This window comes from Clarias gariepinus, chromosome 25, assembly GCF_024256425.1.
Source record: "Clarias gariepinus isolate MV-2021 ecotype Netherlands chromosome 25, CGAR_prim_01v2, whole genome shotgun sequence".
Lineage (NCBI taxonomy): Eukaryota > Metazoa > Chordata > Actinopteri > Siluriformes > Clariidae > Clarias > Clarias gariepinus.
The window spans coordinates 1,782,346-1,803,758 of record NC_071124.1 but is presented as its reverse complement, the minus strand read 5'-3'; the positions used below and the strand labels follow the sequence as shown (position 1 = coordinate 1,803,758).

General features: G+C 40.0%; 2 protein-coding genes and 1 non-coding gene across 3 annotated transcripts; 2 read left to right on the top strand and 1 right to left on the bottom strand.

Annotated features, from left to right (window-relative positions):
• Nucleotides 1–2,427: 2,427 nt before the first annotated feature.
• Nucleotides 2,428–6,800, bottom strand: rdh10b (retinol dehydrogenase 10b). Its single transcript, XM_053486067.1, has 6 exons — nt 6,383–6,800; nt 4,773–5,008; nt 4,599–4,697; nt 4,363–4,508; nt 3,693–3,824; nt 2,428–3,374 (listed from the first exon to the last, which is right to left on the bottom strand). Exons 1-6 carry the CDS (start codon nt 6,657–6,659, stop codon nt 3,251–3,253), a joined length of 1,014 nt encoding a protein of 337 aa, XP_053342042.1. The 5' UTR covers nt 6,660–6,800; the 3' UTR covers nt 2,428–3,250.
• A 3,615-nt stretch (nt 6,801–10,415) lies between these two features.
• Nucleotides 10,416–14,335, top strand: rpl7 (ribosomal protein L7). Its single transcript, XM_053487292.1, has 7 exons — nt 10,416–10,481; nt 11,360–11,534; nt 11,618–11,784; nt 12,107–12,244; nt 12,431–12,540; nt 13,752–13,962; nt 14,285–14,335. The coding sequence occupies exons 1-6, from the start codon at nt 10,468–10,470 to the stop codon at nt 13,958–13,960; spliced, it is 813 nt and encodes a 270-aa protein (XP_053343267.1). The 5' UTR covers nt 10,416–10,467; the 3' UTR covers nt 13,961–13,962; nt 14,285–14,335.
• On the top strand, nt 11,949–12,031 carry LOC128513542 (small nucleolar SNORD12/SNORD106). Its single transcript, XR_008356407.1, has one exon. It is a non-coding gene; the product is annotated as a small nucleolar SNORD12/SNORD106 (small nucleolar RNA).
• Nucleotides 14,336–21,413: the final 7,078 nt, after the last annotated feature.

Genomic DNA, 21,413 nt, shown 5'->3' with positions numbered 1-21,413 from the left:
GTGACTGACATGTCTGATTAGCCCCGCCTTGTGCCCTTCGTTAAGCTTAAATTCTTCATTGTTAATTGAACTGTTCATTATGTAAAGAATTGTAAGGACTAATGTTGTGATTATATTTAGATATTTTATTACTATTTTATTACGTAGCATCATTACACACTGTCATGTTATCATATCATATCATATCAGTTATAACTGATTCTTTCGCAGCTTTTGTTACAGTTTGTTTTGCGCCATCACAGTCTGTTTTTTCGGAGAGATTTTTATGCTCTTTTTTGGTAATATACACCAAATAAAATGCTGACGTGCCGTCTAACCTACAGTGTAATGAATGACGTGATGACGTGTGTGATTGCGATACACTCTAACAACACACTGAATTTTTGGGAAGCCAGATTTCTTCTCATTCTTGTTTAATGCGCGGTTGGTGGAAATCCCTCTGGGTTGCGGTAACACACAGACAGATAGACAGACAGACACACACACACACACACACACACACACACACACACACACATTCCTTTGGAATGAAAACAGTGCAGGAGTGAAATGAGATGAGCAGCTGTGTGAGTTTGCATGAACTTCATCTGGTTCCTGGAGGGAGAAAAGGGAATCCTATTCACACGGCTCGGACCCGTGAGTCATAGACGAAGTGGAACCCGGGGAGAGGAGCTTATCTTCATCATGGAGCGTTCCACAGGAAGTGTGTGAAGAAAATACAGACTCGGAAATCAGGAAATCTCTTTCCTCCCATCGGGGCTGGTCTCCATGACGCTCCTACTTCATTCTGATGAAATAAATAATAAAATCCAATAAAATAAACCTTTAAGCAACAATTAAGTCTTCTTTAAGGAGTTTTTTGTTAAAAGAATTTTTTTCTTTATTCAATTCAATTCAATTTTATTTATATAGCGCTTTTAACAATGGTCATATGGTTTATGTGTTCTTGGGTTTTAAAAAGTTGATGAGGCATCGTGTAGAAACCATCAGCTCGGTGTTTATCTCCCAGAAACCTGAGGAGGAAACTTTCAGGAGGCCATGAGCCCATAATCATCCAAAGAATCCCCTGAAGAACTCCTGAAGAACCCCTGAAGAACTCCTGAAGAACCCCTGAAGAACTCCTGAAGAACCCACTGAAGAACTCCTGAAGAACTCCTGAAGAACCCCTGAAGAACCCCCTGAAGAACTCCTAAGGAACCCCTGAAAAACTCCTGAAGAACTCCTGAAGAACTCCTGAAGAACCCACTGAAGAACCCACTGAAGAACTCCTAAAGAACCCCTGAAGAACCCCCTGAAGAACTCCTGAAGAACCCCTGAAAATTCCTGAAGAACTCCTGAAGAACCCACTGAAGAACTTCTGAAGAACCCACAGAAGAACTCCTGAAGAACCCTTTTATCCTTTTATCTAAACGTGTACCTGAATCCTACACTGACAGGCTTGATGTTAATTTCAAAGTAATTTCTGGTCTGTAGCACACACACTCCCAGCGAATACTCACACACACTCTCCCAGCGAATACTCACACACACTCCCAGTGAATACTCACACACACTCCCAGCGAATACTCACACACACTCTCCCAGCGAATACTCACACACACTCCCAGCGAATACTCACACACACTGCCAGCGAATACTCACACACACTCTCCCAGCGAATACTCACACACACTCTCCCAGCGAATACTCTGTTGTTTGGGTGTTTGAAACGGTTACCATGGTAACAGTAGCACATCAGAGTGAAGACTTTAATATAAATATTAACTTTAATATAAAGCTATGTTACTGTCGGAGCTGCTGCTGTTAGAGAGGATTAATCAGGATTAAAGCAGGATTTGTTCGAGTTGGTTTGGTTTCAGTTGAGGGTCAAGGCTTTGTACGTCAAATACAAACAGTTTGAAGTTACCGATAAGAAGGTCGGCGGTTTAAGCATTAGCTCTGCCAAGCTGGCGTCGGTAAGTCCCTGGTCAAGGCCCTTACCCTGGATCTGCTCCAGGGGGCGCTGTACCACGGCTGACCCTGAGCCCAGCTTATAAACACACTGAGACACGAGAAGGAAGAAAAGAATTTCACGGTGCTGTGATGTACATGTCACAAATAATGCATTCCTCTTCTTCTTCTTTAATTTATAGCAATAAAACATTTCATGCATTTAATTTCACAGATGTTTCTTCATTATAATTAATACTTTTTTTTCACCATCTTGGTGGTTTTGGATTGTTGTGTCTGGATAAAAGTGTCGAGGTAAACTGTATAACATGAGTCATGGTTATTTCACTTTCCTTTCAAAGTACTATGTGGGTGCACAAACTTTTGCACTCAGCTGTATTACGCTCATGAAGCATCTTAAACCAAGACATTTATCATTGTTTAAAAAAAAAAAGTTCTCCTGAGTGCTTTTTCTACAAAGAAGCTAAAAACACAGAGTTAATTGTTTAAAATAAAGTATTTATTGATGTAACAGTAAAACATATTGCACATCTGAAAATAGAATACAATCTTAAAATTGTCAGAAAAAAGGATCAATGACTAAAAAGTAACAAAGCTTCAGCCTGCTCTTCAGAGGGGCATAAACTTTTGGTCACAATGTGGAATCAGGAAACATGACAGAACTTAGAAATAATTATATATAAATAAAGATACTGTACACGGTTACAGTAACATACTGCATTATGTCCGAACCACACAAGGGCCTGAACACACAATATAGCTGTTTGTTAGATTTTTGCGTCTCCTAGACGACAGCTTTAATGGAAACATCTGGATCATGTGTCCTGCTCAGAGAACGATATCCCATAATTCAGTACATCGGGTGATGTGTCTGAAGTTTATTTACAGTTAAAATGAGAAAAAAGAAACAACAACACAAACTCCTCCAATACAAGTACATGTGCTTCATTTGCATACTGAAATCTGATTGGTTCTTATATTTTATGATGCATCAACACCTGCCCATTAGATCTAAAACATTAACCCAGATGTTTTTCCTGTTTCTTGTTTTTTATTAAAAAAAATAAATAAATATAAATATATGCAGTTCTTAGGATATAAAAATATATAATATCCGCACGAATCTAATCTATAGCTGAGTAAACAAAAAGGCTAGACGACAGAAGTTTGTAGGCAGCTTAATGAGATCCCTAGTGTCCAACGCTGTGGAGTTCCAGTTCCTATTTTTTTGTTGTTGCTCCAAATAAACAAGAGCGTTCGAGACGTAATTCGTCCTGATCATCAGCGGACGTCAGAGTGACTACAGGCCGATTTTCGGCTCGTTGTTGTTGGTGGATTCTTTCTGGTGAGCCAGGAAGGAGTACATGCATTTATCAGCGCCGAGGAAGCGGTACATGCACACGATGGCGTCGAACGGCAAAATCCTGCAGGGGAGAAAACGGGAACATGGTGAGGAAGTGGAAGGTTTGTGAGTTTAAATCTCAAGATCAAGATACTAGTATACATTTTTAACTAATTAAAATTAAACAAAAAATATCACAACTCTACAAACCCCGCGTACATGTCTCCAGTAAAGCGCTGCTGCATCATTTGCATATTGTGACCTGATTGGTTCTGATATTTTATGTATATGTAATAACCCCCCCCCACACCCCCACATGTCCATGTGGATTTATTTGAGATTTATTTCTACGCAGCATATCTCTTGTATTTTTTTCCCCTCTCTTCCAGACGACACTCACGTTTTCATGAAGGTGACGGCGTACATGGCGCGCGGCGTGCAGACCATGGGCTGATCCGTCAGTATGGCTCTCATGGCTCGCTCCACGCAGTGCTCGGCCTTCAGCGGCGGGAAGAACGGGGCGAACTCCTTCCTGCGCAGAGAGAAAGAACAAAGATTAACATTTAGAACATCATGCGCTTTGGACATGTGCTTAAATTATAAATACTTTATTTGTCAGTTTATTTTAAAATCATCATGTGGTTATGTGATTTATATCTTATAATAACATCTTTTATAATAACGTGACCAAATAATAGAAATTCTATAAATATTTAATATTTTTACATTTAGTATTAAACCGTTAATCAACTTCAAATAATATGATAAAGAAGCACAAGAATTCTTCGGGCCTTATATACGGTTTTGTGCAAAAGTTTGTACGCCCCTAACGGACAAAACATAGGCAATAATGACATGAATCATAGCAAGATGCGTGCACTTCCTGTTTTAGTTTTTTTTTTTTTATTAACACAAATAATAAACATGTTAATGCTGTTGATTGTGTTGTATACTCTGATTTGTTGTTTTGTTACACGAGAGACACACATTTACTTTTTGAGATGTTTTTGGGGGTTAATTGTAAAACTAAGCCTGGTTTATGGCTCAAGACCTGAACGTCTGGGACCGACCTGATTTCACAGCCTTTAAACATCCCCGTATCGACCAGGAACGGACACACCAGCGTCATCTTGATCCCGTCTTTGTTGGCCGCCTTTAACTCGTGGCTCAGCGACTCGTGGAAGCCGATGGCGCCGAATTTGCTCGCGCAGTAGTCCTGCAACGGCGCAGCAAGAGAATCAGAAATGGCAAAAACACCACAGCAAGCTAACGTCAGAACTTAAAATCACGAGTCCAGAAGACGCACCTCGACCCCGGCGGTGGTGAAGAGCCCCAGAGAGCTGGCCACGGTCACGATGTGTCCCTCGTTTAACTCCAGCATCTTCGGGAGAAACGCTTTCGTGGTCTGTGAAGCACATGAAACACGTTAACACCGTCTGATGTAAAGCACACAAACAGGACAGAAACGGCTCCTACTGACCCAGAAGTGGGCGTGGCAGTTGACCATCATGGTCCGCTCAATCAGTTCGTCGGGACATTCGAGGAGGTGACGTCCCGAGACCACGCCGGCGTTGTTGACCAGGAACGTCACGTCTCCCACCTCTCTCCTCACCTGCTCGGCCGTGGCGTACACACTCTCCCGCTTACTCACGTCACACACGTACGTGTAAACTCGAGGCTGGAGCGCGGGACTCTCCTCTGCGCCGTCGTCTGAACCTGGAGATACACGATCGCTCCGAAAATTAATGAAACTATGAGAAAATAACAAAACTGTAAATCTCTAAATGTGTCTCTGGGTTTAATGTTTAATAAAGAAATCCTGATTTCACACAAACTTCTGGATTACAGGCAACATTTCAAAACCAAGTTACATTGTCGAGGATGGAATCTGCACTTTAACGCCTCTTTTACTCGACTCATCTGAAATTGTCCAGTTCCATTTTTTTTTTTTAATAAAATGTCATTAATTTGCAAATTTTGGAATCTGTGTTTATCTGTGGACAGAAAAATCTGAAAAAAAAACCCAACTAAAATTAAAGTCTTTTCAATATCCATAAATCTTAAAAAAGTAAAAGTCTAATTTAGGATTTTGCATTTAATTTTAAGAATGAAACTTTGGTTTACTTTTTGTTCGATTGTGAATCTTTCACCACTAAAAATCTTAATTTTGTTGATTTTCAGGACAATTTTTCAAATTATCTTTATTATAATAGCTATATATTAATGAACATTATCATGTGATTGATTGATTTTTGTGTCTTTGGTGTGTTCTTTATATTTTGTCTTTTCTACATGTAAAGTCTGTCGTAAGAATCAGGCTGGATTTTTGGAGAAGAAATCTCTTTTAAATCATTTAATTTCAGTTTTATTACAGAAAACTGGACCAAGAAATTTCCCAGTATACAGACAGAGATCCAGTTTTTGACCATTTAAGAGAAATAATCTCGATCTTGAATATAATGCATTTGATTTTTCTGTCTGAATTTAAGAATATTAAATTAAATATATATTGATATCAAGAGTTTGAAACTTCACAGCTTGAAATGGACTACTGAGATTTTCATGATCAGCTTTTTAAAGTCAAATATTTCAATTTAATGAAGTCAGTAATAAAATAATATTATTTTAAACCTGTTTTCCAAAGGCTGATATAATTCTAAAAATCATTATGCCAATTTGCTTCAATGTTTGTTTTTAGATGTTGTTTTTTATACTTTTGGAGTATAAATCTCTTTTAAATGTTTCAGAACTTTAGACTAAGACATTTCCCAGAAGACAGACAGACACTTTCTGGATCATTTTAAAGAGACGATCCCTATCTTGATTATCAGGCATGTGATCTGAATTTGAGAATGTGAAATTAAAATGTATGTTGAAATCGAGACATTGTCCCAGGTGTAAATGGACTATAGAGTTTTTTAAAGTTTTAAAAGAGTATAAATCTCTCTTTTACATGTTTCAGAAATCTGGAGCAGGAAATGTCCCAGCAGACAGACAGAAATGACCGGAACTCAGACCTGATCCCTGATGTCCACACTGTCCCCTGTCCCCTGTCCCCCCTCGCGCGCGCTCTGCAGGTCTAGGACTCACCTGTGCACGCGCTGCCGCTCTGTCGGTAGACTTCGCGCACGAGCTCGGCGGTCTCCTCGTTGGCGGTCCGGTTCACGTCCCAGAGCGCGAGCGTGGCTCCCCTGCGGGCGAAGTGCAGCGCGAGCAGGCGGCCCAGGCCACTTCCGGCGCCGGTGATCACGCACACGCGGCCCTTCACGCGCTTCTCTTGCGGCTTCACGAGCCACCGCGCCGCCGCCGCAGCGAACGACCAGAGCACCTTCACACACACCAGGCAGAACTCCGCCGCGATGTGCATCGTCTCTACACACGAGTACCGACTGAGTACCGACCGAGTACCGAGCAGGAAAGTCCGATCCGAACCCGAGTGTCGCTGCAGAGGGTCTGATTATTCCCTCTCTCTCACTTACACACACTTACACACACACACACACACACTTACACACACGATCAGCTGTTCGTTCCCGCACAAACACACACCTCCCGTAACTTCTCAACACCCGTCCTTCTGCTCCGAACATAAATACAGGACAGAGGTGATGACGTCACGACCATGTCGTCACCCGAATCCCAGATGTTCCCGTCCCATAAACGGAAAGAGGTTGCCAGATTTAACCTTTAGATCAGACTAGTGTTGGTACGCGTCATTAACAGTTACAGAGTTTGTAGAAAGAATTCAAAGGTTAAAGATAAAAATAATCTGACGAGCTCTAATGGAATCTGAGAGACTGAAATATTATTTTAGGTTGAAACCCACGTACATGGCTACAACAGAGATGAAACCCTGAATTCACTTTATCTTTTCTAATTAATATCTATTGGTGCAGGTGTTTGTTTACATTGAGACAGTAGCGCATTAGTAGATTATTTTACAGTAGATTATTAAATCCCACACATAACTGTTCATAACATCACTTTTACTCCACATTTAGATTCACTGATGGTGCAGATTAAACTTCAGGTAGAGATCTAAGGACTGCAGGAGATTCAGTAAATTCAGTCCAGACAGTTTTGTGTGGCTGGACAGACAGACAGACAGACAGACAGAAAATCGTCTAAGACAGCTGAAAGACAGAGTAATGACCAATGTACAGACAAAACCTTTCTTTTATTATTTATAAACAATATGGATCAATTTGTTGTTTTATACACACACACACACACACACACACACACACACACACACACACACACAGGAATGCCCTTATGAGGTCCATGATACATGCAGCTCTTTCTCAAATAACTAAAAGTTCATGAAATGATGATTAATCACACACACAAATATCATGTCATTAAAATCACAGGACTTCTTAAATGTCCAGTCATACTGTGGGTTCTGGTGAAGGTGTGTTCCAACAAGAACCTCTCTGTGTGGAGAGCACCCAAAGGTCAGTAATATAACCTTCAGATCAACTTAATATCAAGAGTGTGATTTTCTTATAAACAAAACAGTCCAGACAGTTGTGATGGGGGTGTTTATAATATCTTTTTCATCCATAAGAAAATATAATGATTTGGTGAAAAAAAATCTGAATATATTTTTTATTTTATTCAAAATGACAATCCAGAGACCAACTGTGGGACAGCTAAATGTAAAAGTACCGTACGCCAGGGAGGGAAAATGACTGACTTTATGTAGGAGCATACATGGTGGAGAAAATATTTTTTTATAAAACAATATTTTTTTTAGATGTTTAAATTACATTCACCAATTGGTGAAAGCTGGCTTTAGAGGGTCAGGGATATATCGACTCTACACAGCCAAGATCACGGAGCATCTTCCTTCTTGAACAGTGAGAGATCATTTCTAGTGGCCCAGATGAGGTACGTCTTCCAGTATCAGTGACTCCAGTTTGTCCTCCAGACTTGAGAGACTTTAGACTGCACTCTAAGGTGCTCAGGAATTTCTACTCCTGCACCATAGAGAGCATCCTGACGGGAAACATCACAACCTGGTTTGGAAACAGCACCATGCAGGACAGACGAGCTCTACAGAGGGTGGTGAGATCAGCTGAGCGCATCATCCGCACCGAGCTCCCTGACCTGCACTCAATCTACAGCAAGCGGTGCTGGACCAAGGCCAGGAAGATCGTGAAGGACCTCAGCCATCCCAACAATGGACTGTTTTCTCTGTTGCGGTCTGGGAAGCAATTCCGCTCCCTGAAGGCCAACACAGAGAGACTGAGGAGGAGCTTCTTCCCGCAGCCGATAAGGTCTCTCAATCACATCACACCATACAGGAGTTAATGTCTTTTAAACACTGACACTGACTGTACAATCATGGACACATTTATGCAATACATATTTACATACATATCTGAAGCCATTACACATGTCACTTTTCATAAGTCACTTTATACAAGTTTATCTGCCATTGCACATGACACTTTGCCACTTTAAAACATTTTTGCCACTTTAAAACATTTAACATTTTTTATATATATATTTCCCCCCCATGTTCCTATATTCTATATTTTGTGATATTTTTTACATGCCCTTATCTGTACAGTTTGTTTATTTTACTAGTTACATTTATTTTCCTTTGTATTTTATTTCTTTTTTATTAATATTTATTCCTTATATATAGTTTTTTTATTTTCTTTTTAAGGTCACCGGCGGTCGTATAAGCATTTCACTGCATGTCGTACTGTGTATGACTGTGTATGTGACAAATAAAATTTGAATTTGATTTGAATTTGATTCCACTTCATAATGATGATAATGATAATTATGATGATGATGACGACAAACACTGACATCATGACAGACTAGACGAGTGGACTAGGAAGTTTGTGCCACCAGTATTCATATACGGACAAAAAGAAAACCAAGTCCACAGATGAGTGACTTCCATGTTCCGTCTGGAACCAGAACAGCTTTTATATTCTGAATGAAATTCTAATGTTGCCTTTAAATATAGGCCCAATTTTATATATGAAATAGAACAGGTTAAAAAGTATCTGTCAGTCATCTCACACATACTCTACGGTCTAACATACATCCCTGGGGCGTCATGAACATGAGTGGCTTAGAGACCAAATCTAAAAAAATAAAAACACTAATCTTACCAAATGTAGCTTTAAAATTAATATCTATTTCTGTTTCATCAGACCCTGGGGCTAAGACTCCTCATACTGGACCAGGAAAACCCCTGTCCTGTACACTGGGGTGTTTCACCTGCACAAACACACAGCCTGCAACACTCAGAAACTCAGAAATGGATGCTAATTAGGTTTTTAGTTAAAATCATTGCTGAGAAGAGAAAAACTAAAATATGCAGGACACAGTGTTCTCCAGGACTCCACAGGGATTAGCTGGGATTAAATAAATAAATAAATAAACAAACAGAAATGTGTGTTTGGGGGAAAAATGTGTATGAACAACTAAATTTACAATTTATCTTTGGTATCTTTCTATCTATCTAATTTTCATTATAGTATTTTTTATATTCCAACCTGGCAACCCAGAAAGTTTACAGTCACGTTTTATAACGCTTTTGGAAGATTTATTTAATTGTTTTGTGTAATTTTCAGATTTAAATCTAACATTGTTTGTCATTATATTGATTATTTATTTTACGTATTATTATTTATATTTCTTTTACTTGTTACTTTTTCTTTTCCTTCAGAATAGTTTTCTAATGAGGCTAGGAGTCTGAAAACTTCATTTCCCAGAATCCCTTGCTATGTGTTTAAAAGTTCACATTAACTCGCCTGAACTGCTAGGAAATAATGATGCATACTATATATATATATATATATATATATATATATATATAGTTATGCTTTTTACAAATATATTATTATTTTTTGTTTTAAAATCAAAGTTAAGGCTGTTTATCTAGTTATGTTGTGTACACACAGAAAAACTTTGTGTATAAATGTGAATTTAAAGTAATTTGATTCTTTAAATGTGGTGTGTTTTATATTTAAGTCTGTTATTTATCACATTTTGGTCACAGTTTTTAATGTTTAATGAACGTTGTTGATAAATTACTCGATTATAACATTCAGGCGCTATAAGAGGATACCTAATCCCAACCGGAAGTGCGCGGACCTATAAGGCGTCTATGCGCATGCGTGAAAGCCTCTTTTACCGTGGGCATAATGGCGGGTGAAACGTAAGTGGATTCTCTCGTCGTTTAAATCTTCTTCCATCGGCCTCTGTGATGTCTGTTTGGTATAAATCCCAGTCGGATAATATTGTTAAAACACCAGTGTGTTTTTTAAAGTTGATATTAGTGGTGGATGTAGGGTGTAAAGTATATTAAAGGTGATGTTAAAGATGGTAGTGTCGGGGATATTAGCAGCGTTAGCAGCGTGAGGTGAGCCGGCCTTCAGTCTGAGAGAAAGAGAGAGGATTTACCTCAGGGACAGGGGGTTTAGTTATGTAATTGAAGTAAAAATACAGAATAAAGTTGTAGGAGCAATAAATAAAAGCTAGACTACCTCAGTAAATCAGTTTTGTTGTGTTGGTCAGTTCAGAGCACCTGGATGCTAAGTGCTAACCTGTGGCAGAGTCATGATGGTCATGTTATATATAAACCGGGACACTGGAATATAACTGTTATTGAGTCATTTTTTTAGCATATTTTATCACAATGCATGTCGGGGTTTTGTATGTAAATAACATTAATATATTTTTAAGGCTATAATAAACGTGTGATTAATGACAGACGAGGTTTAACGTGTCATTAGTGCAACGTGAGTGATCTCAGATGATGTTGGTGTTACTGATGCATGATGGGAAAATTAGTTTTATTTATGGTGTATTTAAACAAAGTCAGAGTTTGTCTAAAAAAAAGCAGTAAAGTTAATAATTATTAAACTATAAATTATTAAAGATCTTAAACTTTAAATGACATTATAGTTACTGAGGCATGTCCTAGAGTTTGATCAATCATACACAGAGGAGTGCCAGCTTTTATTTTGTCTGAACTGGGGGTTTGAACCTGTCGGGTACTGTTCTAGCCTCACATCTGCCCTTATTTTCTTTCAGAGAAAAGAAGGAGAAGAAGGAGGTTAAGGCCAAGAAGGAGAAGAAAGAAGTTAAGGAGAAGAAGGATGGGAAGGAGAAGAAAGGCCCGTCAGTCCCCGAAAGCCTCTTGAAGAAGAGGAAGCGCTATGCCGCCATCAAGACGGCTCGCGTTAAGGCCCTGCGCGTCGAGAAGAAGGTCTGCACAAACAAAGTTGTGTTTGCAACATAAACACTTACCTGAGCAGTGATCTCACAGGGTTTCTTTTTGTCTCTCTCCAGAACCGTAGAACCACTCGCAACCTGATCTTCGCCAGAGCTCAGTTTTACCACAAAGAGTACCGGCAGATGTACAGGCGCGAGATCCGCATGAACCGCATGGCTCGCAAAGTCGGAAACTTCTACGTCCCTGCTGAACCTAAACTGGCCTTCGTTATCCGCATCAGAGGGTGAGGATGACCTCCACAGGGAGGTTCTGCTTTTTCAGCTGTGAGGAACATTTCACCCAATGTTACCTGCTTCGCCTCATGTCTGAGGGCTTTCTCAGGTGTCTGAGTGTTAAGCGGTCCAGGTATCCTGGGTGTTGGGGTGAAATGTTTTTTGCCTTGACGCAGTGGTTAATGATGCAGCTCTTTTTTCCCCGTCATATCGACCGTGGTGATTCCTTTGCTAATATGCCAGTTTCACTGAAACCACATGGTTCTTAAACTCTAAATAATGCGCACTCAATAAAGTTGTGTAACACTGTATATATGTGTGTGTGCTTCACAGTATCAACGGCGTGAGCCCTAAAGTGCGTAAGGTCCTGCAGCTGCTGCGTCTCCGCCAGATCTTTAACGGTGTCTTCGTCAAGCTCAACAAGGCCTCCATCAACATGCTGCGTATCGCTGAGCCATACATCGCCTGGGGGTGAAGCACCTTTTTACTTTTATGCGTTTCTCTACACTGCCGGCTCAACCTGCTTAGGTTGTGTAGAACGGGGTGTCAGTGCGGGTTTCTCCTGGAGAAAGCCAGTCTCTGGGTGTAAAGTGGGTGACTTAGGTGTGACATGTGCCCAGGTGTAATTAGTGACCTGTGTGTGGTTTTGCCCCTCAGATACCCCAACCTCAAGTCTGTGCGTGAGCTCATCTACAAGCGCGGATACGGCAAGATCAGAAAGCAGCGCATTCCTCTGACTGACAACTCGCTCATCGAGAAGAACCTCGGTAAGAATGTGCACATACACACACACGATGCTAAATTAGCTCAATGCAGAGTACACTGAACATCACTAGATCCAGATAATTCGTGTATTAAGGATTTAGTCGCTTTGGTCGTGGCCTCACGAACCAAATTCTTTAGTTGAAAATGCAGAGAGAAGGAGTGACTGATCAGTCACAAAGGTAACATTTACTTGTATATTTAAAGAGTGAAGATTCACAGTGAGGGGTTGGACACCTGCTTGTTGAAAGCATCATGTGCATCATCAGTTATTTTGCTCCATCAAGACGTATACTTCCGTGCCTGGAGAAATTAACTTAACCTTGACTGGTGGAGCTGCCAACTAACAGTTTAGTGTAATTAACGGGAGAAAGTAGTGTTAAACTCTTGGCGGTACTCTAGCCAAATGGTGGGGAGGAGAAACCTTGGAGGATTTTAACTTCCAGGTTCTGGGGTCGTATCACAAATAAAGTGGAAAGACTTGTGTACAATCCCTTGTTCCACACACCAAGTAGTGCCCTAGATTAGGGGTTAGAGCGGGATTTGGGATTTAGACCTCTTGCATCCTTTTCAGAACGACTTGGAAGTGATTAGTGCAGGGATGGTGTGTTGTTCAAGACGACATAACCTTATCAGATGCGTGTTCTCACTGAAAGTGCTTCTGTGACTGGTTGTGAATGTGGGTTTTGTCAGTCAGCTGCTCTCAGTACTGCGGACCGTACAGACCTACTCTCACCCATGCTGAGACAGTGTCATTAACACTTGATACACAGATTAACCACTTGTGGAATGCTTCTTGTCCAATCAGGTTACTACTTGCTCTGAACTAACAGATTAAAAAGTAAATTATACAGCTTTAGTTATTCAATCAAAACGTTTATCTACATAAACGTGGATCAGCTGAGAGTATGGCGGAGCTTCCTGTGATTGTGTTGGTTTGTGAGTCGAGTACCATACACCTACTGTAAATGCGGAGGTGTGTAATAAATTTTAAACATATTTATATAGTGAGATGAGTTATGGCGTGTCAGTTGTACCATATCGTACTACATTTATCAGATATCGGCTCGTCCAGTCCGAGCCCTTACCTGTGCAGGATTTCTGCTTCCAGACAGATCCATGACTTCACTTAGTCTAGTATCTGAGAACTTGGAACACCATACAGATTGTTACTTTTGAGCCGCATGTGACTAGAGAATGCTCCTGATGTCTCCAGGCACATCTGGAATCATCTGCATGGAAGACCTGATCCATGAGATCTACACCGTCGGCAGGAACTTCAAAGCCGCCAACAACTTCCTTTGGCCCTTCAAACTGTCGTCTCCTCGCGGCGGCATGAACAAGAAGACCACACACTTTGTGGAGGGAGGAGACGCTGGAAACCGTGAGGACCAGATCAACAGACTCATCAGGAGGATGAACTAAGGGTGAGTGAGTAATATGTGCACTGAACACTAACTTTTTAAAAAGTTTGTGCCAAACCGTCAACACCTCAGCTTTATGGCAAAAGTAAAATCTCAAATTGACATTTCATTAAGTCTTTTCTGTTTTTGTGTAAACTTGTTTGCTATCATTTAGCAAAAATGTCCATAATATAACTTAAAACATGAGTTATTTGGAGCTTGTGCTTTACAAAATTTCTATAAACAGCATCAGGCAGCAGCTTTATTGAGGTTTAGTTTACACATTCAGATTTTTTATTTTTTTTTGGACCTTTGCTAATGTTTGTTTCTCTTTGTTTCCCCACAGGTGTACTCGGACATCTTTTGGTTTATTGAAAATAAATGTTTAATACACACATGTGCACTCTGTCCTGTCTTTATTTCCTGTTTATTAACATTAGGATGTAGTTGTAATGTACATTACCTGGCCAAAGTGGGTCAAAATGTATATGGTCCTACATGTAGCAAAGACTACTAAGGAGTTAACACTGAAGTGACTAAAATTTGGTTAAGACTTGTCCATCCATCACATGATTTAACCCTGGAAAGATGGTACAGAACATTGATGATCAGATGTGATGGGAGATCACTTAAAACTGGGTGAAGTTGCTTTTTTTTTTTTCTTTTCAATTTTTTTTTTTTTTTTAATTTATAGTTGTACCACATTGTATTGCATTTATCAAATATCAGCTCGTCCGAGCAATCCCGGACAGAACCGTGCCTCCACTAGCATTAAGGAACCTGGAACACTTAACTGGAAAAAGAAGTCCAGTATGAAAACTGTTTTTAATAGTGAAAGTCAGATTTTCTTCCGCGCAATTTAATTTAATAATTCCGCTCACAGGATTGGGACTAAACAAATGTGTCCATAAGAGAACCACTCAACAGTGAGACTCATTAAATACAAAAGCTTCAGTTTGTTGGAGCATAAAGACTGATGCTATTCCAGAGTGATGGGCGTGTCAGGGTAAAAAAAGGGAAGCGCATGAAGCGATGCTCCCATCATGCATAATGTCCACTCTACAAGTCTCTGGAGACAGTGTTATGATCTGGGGTTGATCAGTTACTCAGGTCTAGAAAAGTTGACTTCTGTATTCCAGGACTCAAATGTAATATAGTTCTGGGAGCACGAAGACCCATTTTCACACATAAACTAGACAGCACTGTGTGTGTGTGTGTGTGTGTGTGTGTGTGTGTGTGTAATCAAAGCTAAAGGTGCTCAAATTTTGTGGCAGGCACATTAATACGTTCGTTCCTTTGAGTGTGTCTCCATCTAGTGGCTGTAGCTGGTGTTACAGTGCGGATGCTGTGTTGATCTGATGCTCTGTGAAGCTTAAACGATTAATAGTGATTTCCTCCATCTGTAGAGTTTTAGGACATTACACAGAATATCACCATCATGATGGACCGGGGTGCAGGATGAACCCCTCCGTAAAGAAATGCCAATAATACTAGACGAAAGTTACTAAACAGTAACAAGAAAAATCCATTCATTTTCATAAAAGTGCATATTCATTTATAAAAAAAACAATCAGGTCCAAAGTCTTTGAACAGCAGCCATTTGTGCCTCTGTGCTCCTCTACAATAGATATAAAGAAATACAATGTGACTGAAATGACAAACTTCAGCTTTATTTTAAGAGCTTTAACTGAAACATTGCTTGAAAAAAATGTTGGTCCAAACACGTATGGACTTGATAATTAAACATAGGGGGATGCTGTGATATTATTACTTTTACATCATAAGAATTTCAGTCTGTTTGTCTGCTCTGAATCTAACTTTAAATAAAATAAAATACTGATGCGCAATCACAAAATATAATAAAAACATCACCTGGTGGTTTTCAGTCCTTATCTCTCTGGTTGGACTTTATCCTGCTCAAGGTGCTGTGTGTGTTGTGTGTGTGTTCTGAGATGCCTTTCAGCTCATCACGGATGTACAGAGTGTTGTTGAGTTTGTGTAGCTTGCAGTCAGCTGAAATCACGTCACTACGTCTCATCACAACACTTCTGTCACCGGATCTTCTTATTTCACACAGCGTTTAAATCAACTCTAGAGACTGTTGTGTGTGAAAGAACACACTTATACACACATTCCGATGTCTGGTGTATCTGCATGATTGTATTTGTACACAAGTTATGTTACTTAAATCAAAGTTTTACATAAAACACTGTAAGAATCACCCTAAACCTCACCTTAAATAAATGAAGCATTTACAGTTTAAAAGAAAAAGTGGTCTAACAGCTGGAGTTGCAACTGAAACTTCAAACAGAACTAAAACTATTAACTCAATCCTGAAGAAATAATTTGATGTTTACTTTAATTTTCCTGACTACAGAAACTCTGTTTATGATTTTAAATGAGGATTCAAAACTGAATTGTTTCTTGAAACACAAATTGAATTCCTCCAGCAAAGTTAGTGCTGTGGCGGTATTTCGCCGCCAGATGGCGACATTGATTAAACAGTCAGCGTCTATAATAATAATAATAATAATAATAATGATAATAATCACTATCTCATGTTTTAAACATGTTTATCTCATGGTTTATATTTCCATGTTGTTAATAATAATGGTCATCTTTGAAGTTCTGTATTTCATCTATAAACCTAATGTAGCTATAAGTATACGGTATCTATTTATATAGACATGAAGGTGTTTCTTCACACATCTCAGGAGCTTCTCCACTGCAAATATGAACTTTTTTCACATTATTATTATTATTATTGTTATTATTATTATTGTTATTATTATTATTATTCCCACATCTGATTTGCTTTGCTTGAGATCAAATGTGATGGTGTGAATTAATGATTCCTAATTAATGATTTTCCCATCATTCAGCAGAACTGGTGAAGAACCTTGTGAGACATCTCACTCACTCCTCTTCTATACCACTTTATCCTGTATTCAGGGTCACGGGGGCAGAGCCTATCCCAGGAGGCTTAGGGCACGAGGCAGGGTACACACTGGACAGGGTGCCAATCCATTGCAGGGCACACAGACATACACACACTCACACACTCATTCACACACTAAGGGCAATTTGGGAACGTGAATTAGTCTAATCTACATGTCCCGTCGTGCCACATCTGTTCTGGATGTTTCGTATAAAAAACATTCCAAAGTTGATTTAACACTAACAGTGGGTTTGTTGTTCTGCCTCTCCTGAAGGTGATGTAACACCATTATAAGTGCCGCATGCTCTGTATGTCCTGTAGGGGGCGCTGTAGGAGAGACAGAGAGAGAGAGATGAAAGCCCCGGGGTGACAGGTTGTTGAGGGCCTAATGGGTCACAGCAGGTGACTTAGGACGTACATGTTTGACCGTCGGGCCCGTCAGTTTTCCTCTAATGGCAGTTTTGGAGGTGGGCGGGGCTGATTGCGGTACGAAAACAGTGTTAATGAGAGAAGAGGCCGTGTGTAAATCTGCCTCACTTCTTCAGAATTTCTTTGAGGTAAAGGTGAAGACTTGTGCTGAACGTCATCCGGAGTGTCGGAGCAGGAGCAGGTGGTGGAGATGACTTTGAAGGTGACAGTCGCAACCTGTGTGCAGTCTGACTTCATTACACTCTCCACTCAGAGCTCTTTACTTTCCCAAGGACGTTCAGCTTCATGGAGATCAAATCATGCAGCTGAAACGAGGATGACGTCCCCAGGAGCATGTCCGCGTCTATATATATATATATATATATATTATCAGTACTCAGTGTATTTATGTATATTGCTAATACATTACCAAAACGTCATGCATGTTCTGATTGGACAGAAGGTGCTGAAGTTTCTCTGATCCACAAATTACAGGGTTACATTAATGCACTCGTTCTAAAACCTCGTCGTTTCTATAGTAACAACCCGTTCACTGGGACACGAACTGACGAGGCTCCAGATTAACAACGTTAATGGAAGGAGTCTCCAGTGTCGCACTGAGACCTAAAGTGTCTCTCACTGTTTAATTGTTTTAAAACTCTTAAAACTCAAGCGGCACAGATACATACCGGCAACGCAGCCTGGGACAATGATGAGTAAAGAAATATGTGGTTTACAGGGACGTGTGTAAACGGTGTGTGTATGTGTGTTTACAGGGACGTGTGTCAACGGTTTGTGTATGTGTGTTTACAGGGACGTGTGTTAACGGTTTTTGTATGTGTGTTTACAGGGACGTGTGTTAACGGTGTGTGTATGTGTGTTTACAGGGACGTGTGTCAACGGTTTGTGTATGTGTGTTTACAGGGACATGTGTTAACGTTGTGTGTATGTGTGTTTACAGGGACGTGTGTCAACGGTGTGTGTATGTGTGTTTACAGGGACGTGTGTTAACGGTGTGTGTATGTGTGTTTACTGGGACGTGTGTTAACGGTTTGTGTTTACTGGGACGTGTGTTAACGGTGTGTGTATGTGTGTTTACAGGGACGTGTGTTAACGGTGTGTGTATGTGTGTTTACTGGGACGTGTGTTAACGGTTTGTGTATGTGTGTTTACAGGGACGTGTGTTAACGGTTTGTGTATGTGTGTTTACAGGGACGTGTGTTAACGGTTTGTGTATGTGTGTTTACAGGGACGTGTGTTAACGGTTTGTGTATGTGTGTTTACAGGGACGTGTGTTAATGGTTTGTGTATGTGTGTTTACAGGGACGTGTGTTAATGGTTTGTGTATGTGTGTTTACAGGGACGTGTGTTAACGGTTTGTGTATGTGTGTTTACAGGGACGTGTGTTAACGGTGTGTGTATGTGTGTTTACTGGGACGTGTGTTAACGGTTTGTGTATGTGTGTTTACAGGGACGTGTGTTAACGGTGTGTGTGTGTGTGTGTTTACTGGGACGTCTGTTAACGGTTTGTGTATGTGTGTTTACAGGGATGTGTGTTAACGGTTTGTGTATGTGTGTTTACTGGGACGTCTGTTAACGGTTTGTGTATGTGTGTTTACAGGGATGTGTGTTAACGGTTTGTGTATGTGTGTTTACAGGGACGTGTGTTAACGGTGTGTGTGTGTGTGTTTACTGGGACGTCTGTTAACGGTTTGTGTATGTGTGTTTACAGGGATGTGTGTTAACGGTTTGTGTATGTGTGTTTACAGGGACGTGTGTTAACGGTGTGTGTGTGTGTGTGTTTACTGGGACGTCTGTTAACGGTTTGTGTATGTGTGTTTACAGGGATGTGTGTTAACGGTTTGTGTATGTGTGTTTACAGGGATGCCGCAGACTTTAAACTGTACATTTGTGTTTTCAGAGACGTCACGTAGAACAAAAGTTATCATGACTTTTCTAGGGCATTAAAGGGTAAATTCTCCCGCTAGCAGAATATGAGAATACCTACAGAATACATAAAGAATACATACAGAATACAACTGAAAACTACCATAAAAACCTGATCATGTGTATCTGTGCGATTTCTTTGCTTTTGTGACCTATTTTTCAATTTTTGGCCCTTTTTTATGTTTGTATATTTGGTTAAAATTAAATAAAAAATTCAGTTCACTATGTTGCCTATTTTGTGCTGTAAAAAAAGGATCAGTCGCTCTTTACTGTACGATCCTGAGCTCTGTATGTGTTTATAAAACAACAACAGTGATGTCTAAAATGCTCGGAGCTTTAAGGGCTATGTGCTAATAGCTGTTTGTAGCGTGAGTGAGAACATTCCATAAGATTTAATTTACTTTATCTTTAATACATTTAAAAAATCCTGTAGGTTTCTGTTGTCCAAGAGGAATAAAAAAATGCTGAAAGTAATGAAGTTGAGGGTCGTAACAGTGACGCCCCTCCATCACTAATTAATGTCCTTTAACTGCAGGACCCCAAATGTTTGATTCCCAACGTCATAAATCACAATTAGAATCACAAGTTAGAAGAAAAACTCATTTATTATGAAATACCTAAACCATGTTATTCTGCCACCAACCCATTTGTCTGCGCGTGTGTGTGTGTGTGTGTGTGTGTGTGTGTTGTACACAATAAAAAAAAAAAAAACAAGAAAAAAAGCAGTGCGTCTGAAACGTGAGGCCGTGTGTGTGTTGTGATGAGCTCGCGTGCTTGGGGTTTGTCGCCGTCTCTCATGCACATTCTGTAGATGTTCTGGAACTGACGCCGAGCTCGACCTTGACTTCTTCTAACTGCACAGGGCTTCATTTAAAGTGTAACTGATCACATTTAGTCACTGGGGACACTGGGAACGCTGGGGAACACTGGTTAGTTATGGGAACATTGGGGGTCAAAAATTGGTCTCTGGGAACAGTGGTAATCAGGTTTTCCTCACTGGGAACAGTGGTGATCAGTGGTTAGTTACTGGGAACAGTGGTGATTAAGAGTGGGTAACAAAAATGGAAAAAAAAACTGGTTTCGTCTCGTCCTGTCGTCTCTCCTCTCACTTTGTTAGCGTCTGTGTACACAAAAGTTAGGAGGAAAATGAAAGCTTGGAAGGGAGGATTAGAGATGACTGGTGCCTCTGGTGTGTGTGTGTGTGTGTGTGTGTGTGTGTGGGGGTATGGAGTTGTAGGGTTACACGGCTACTGTTCTGTGACAGCAAGTGGCGGACTGTTAGCATTTGCTAGCTAGAACGAGAGCGCGCGAGAGAGTGCGAGAGAGAGGGAAAGAGAGAGAGAGTGCGAGAAAGAGCGAGAGATAGAGAGAGTGAGAGAGAGAGAGAGGGAGAGAGATAGAGAGAGGGAGAGAGAGATAGAGAGGGAGAGAGAGAGAGAGAGAGAGAGAGAGCTGCAGCTGTTGGTCACTATTTTTGCTGCTCCAATCCCCCAGACAACAGGCAGGTTTCACACTGCGGTCTGTCAGTTCGCTGTGATCTAAAATAAACGCTCCTGTAACCACCGGCATGTACCGCTCTCCTGTATGAGGGGACGAACGTGACATAACTGAGGTCACAAAATATTCATTGATGTAAAAACATGTAGCGGTCATTAACACTGCTGACCGACGCTCTGCCGTGTTCGAGGTTAATGTGGGGAAAAAAACATATTTAAGATAATTAATAAATGTAAAAATTATAAATTTACATTTTTATACATTTAAATAAAGTGTGAATTTCTGTTTATTTACAGCTTCTTTTAGACATAAAAAAGTGCTTGTAAACTTTAAATAAGTAAATTCTTTTGTAATTTAATAATTATTTGTGTAAGATTTTATCCTTTACAGTTAATCACGACATAAGGAGAAAATTTTAATAAAAATTGTAATAAAAGTTTTTGAATTTAATATATATTTCATCTTTTAGTCTCCTGTTTGTTTAAACTTTAGCAAAGATTTGTAAAGAAGATTTTTTAATGAATGATAAACCGTTAATAAAAGAATATAATTCAAAATTAAATACATTTTATTAATACATTTTTACCATTTTGCATTTTATTTTAATTTCCCCCGCTGGCACTCCGGCACCAGTCAAACCCTCCTGTGCTTTAATTCCTTCTTTTCAACTTTATAAAACAACACA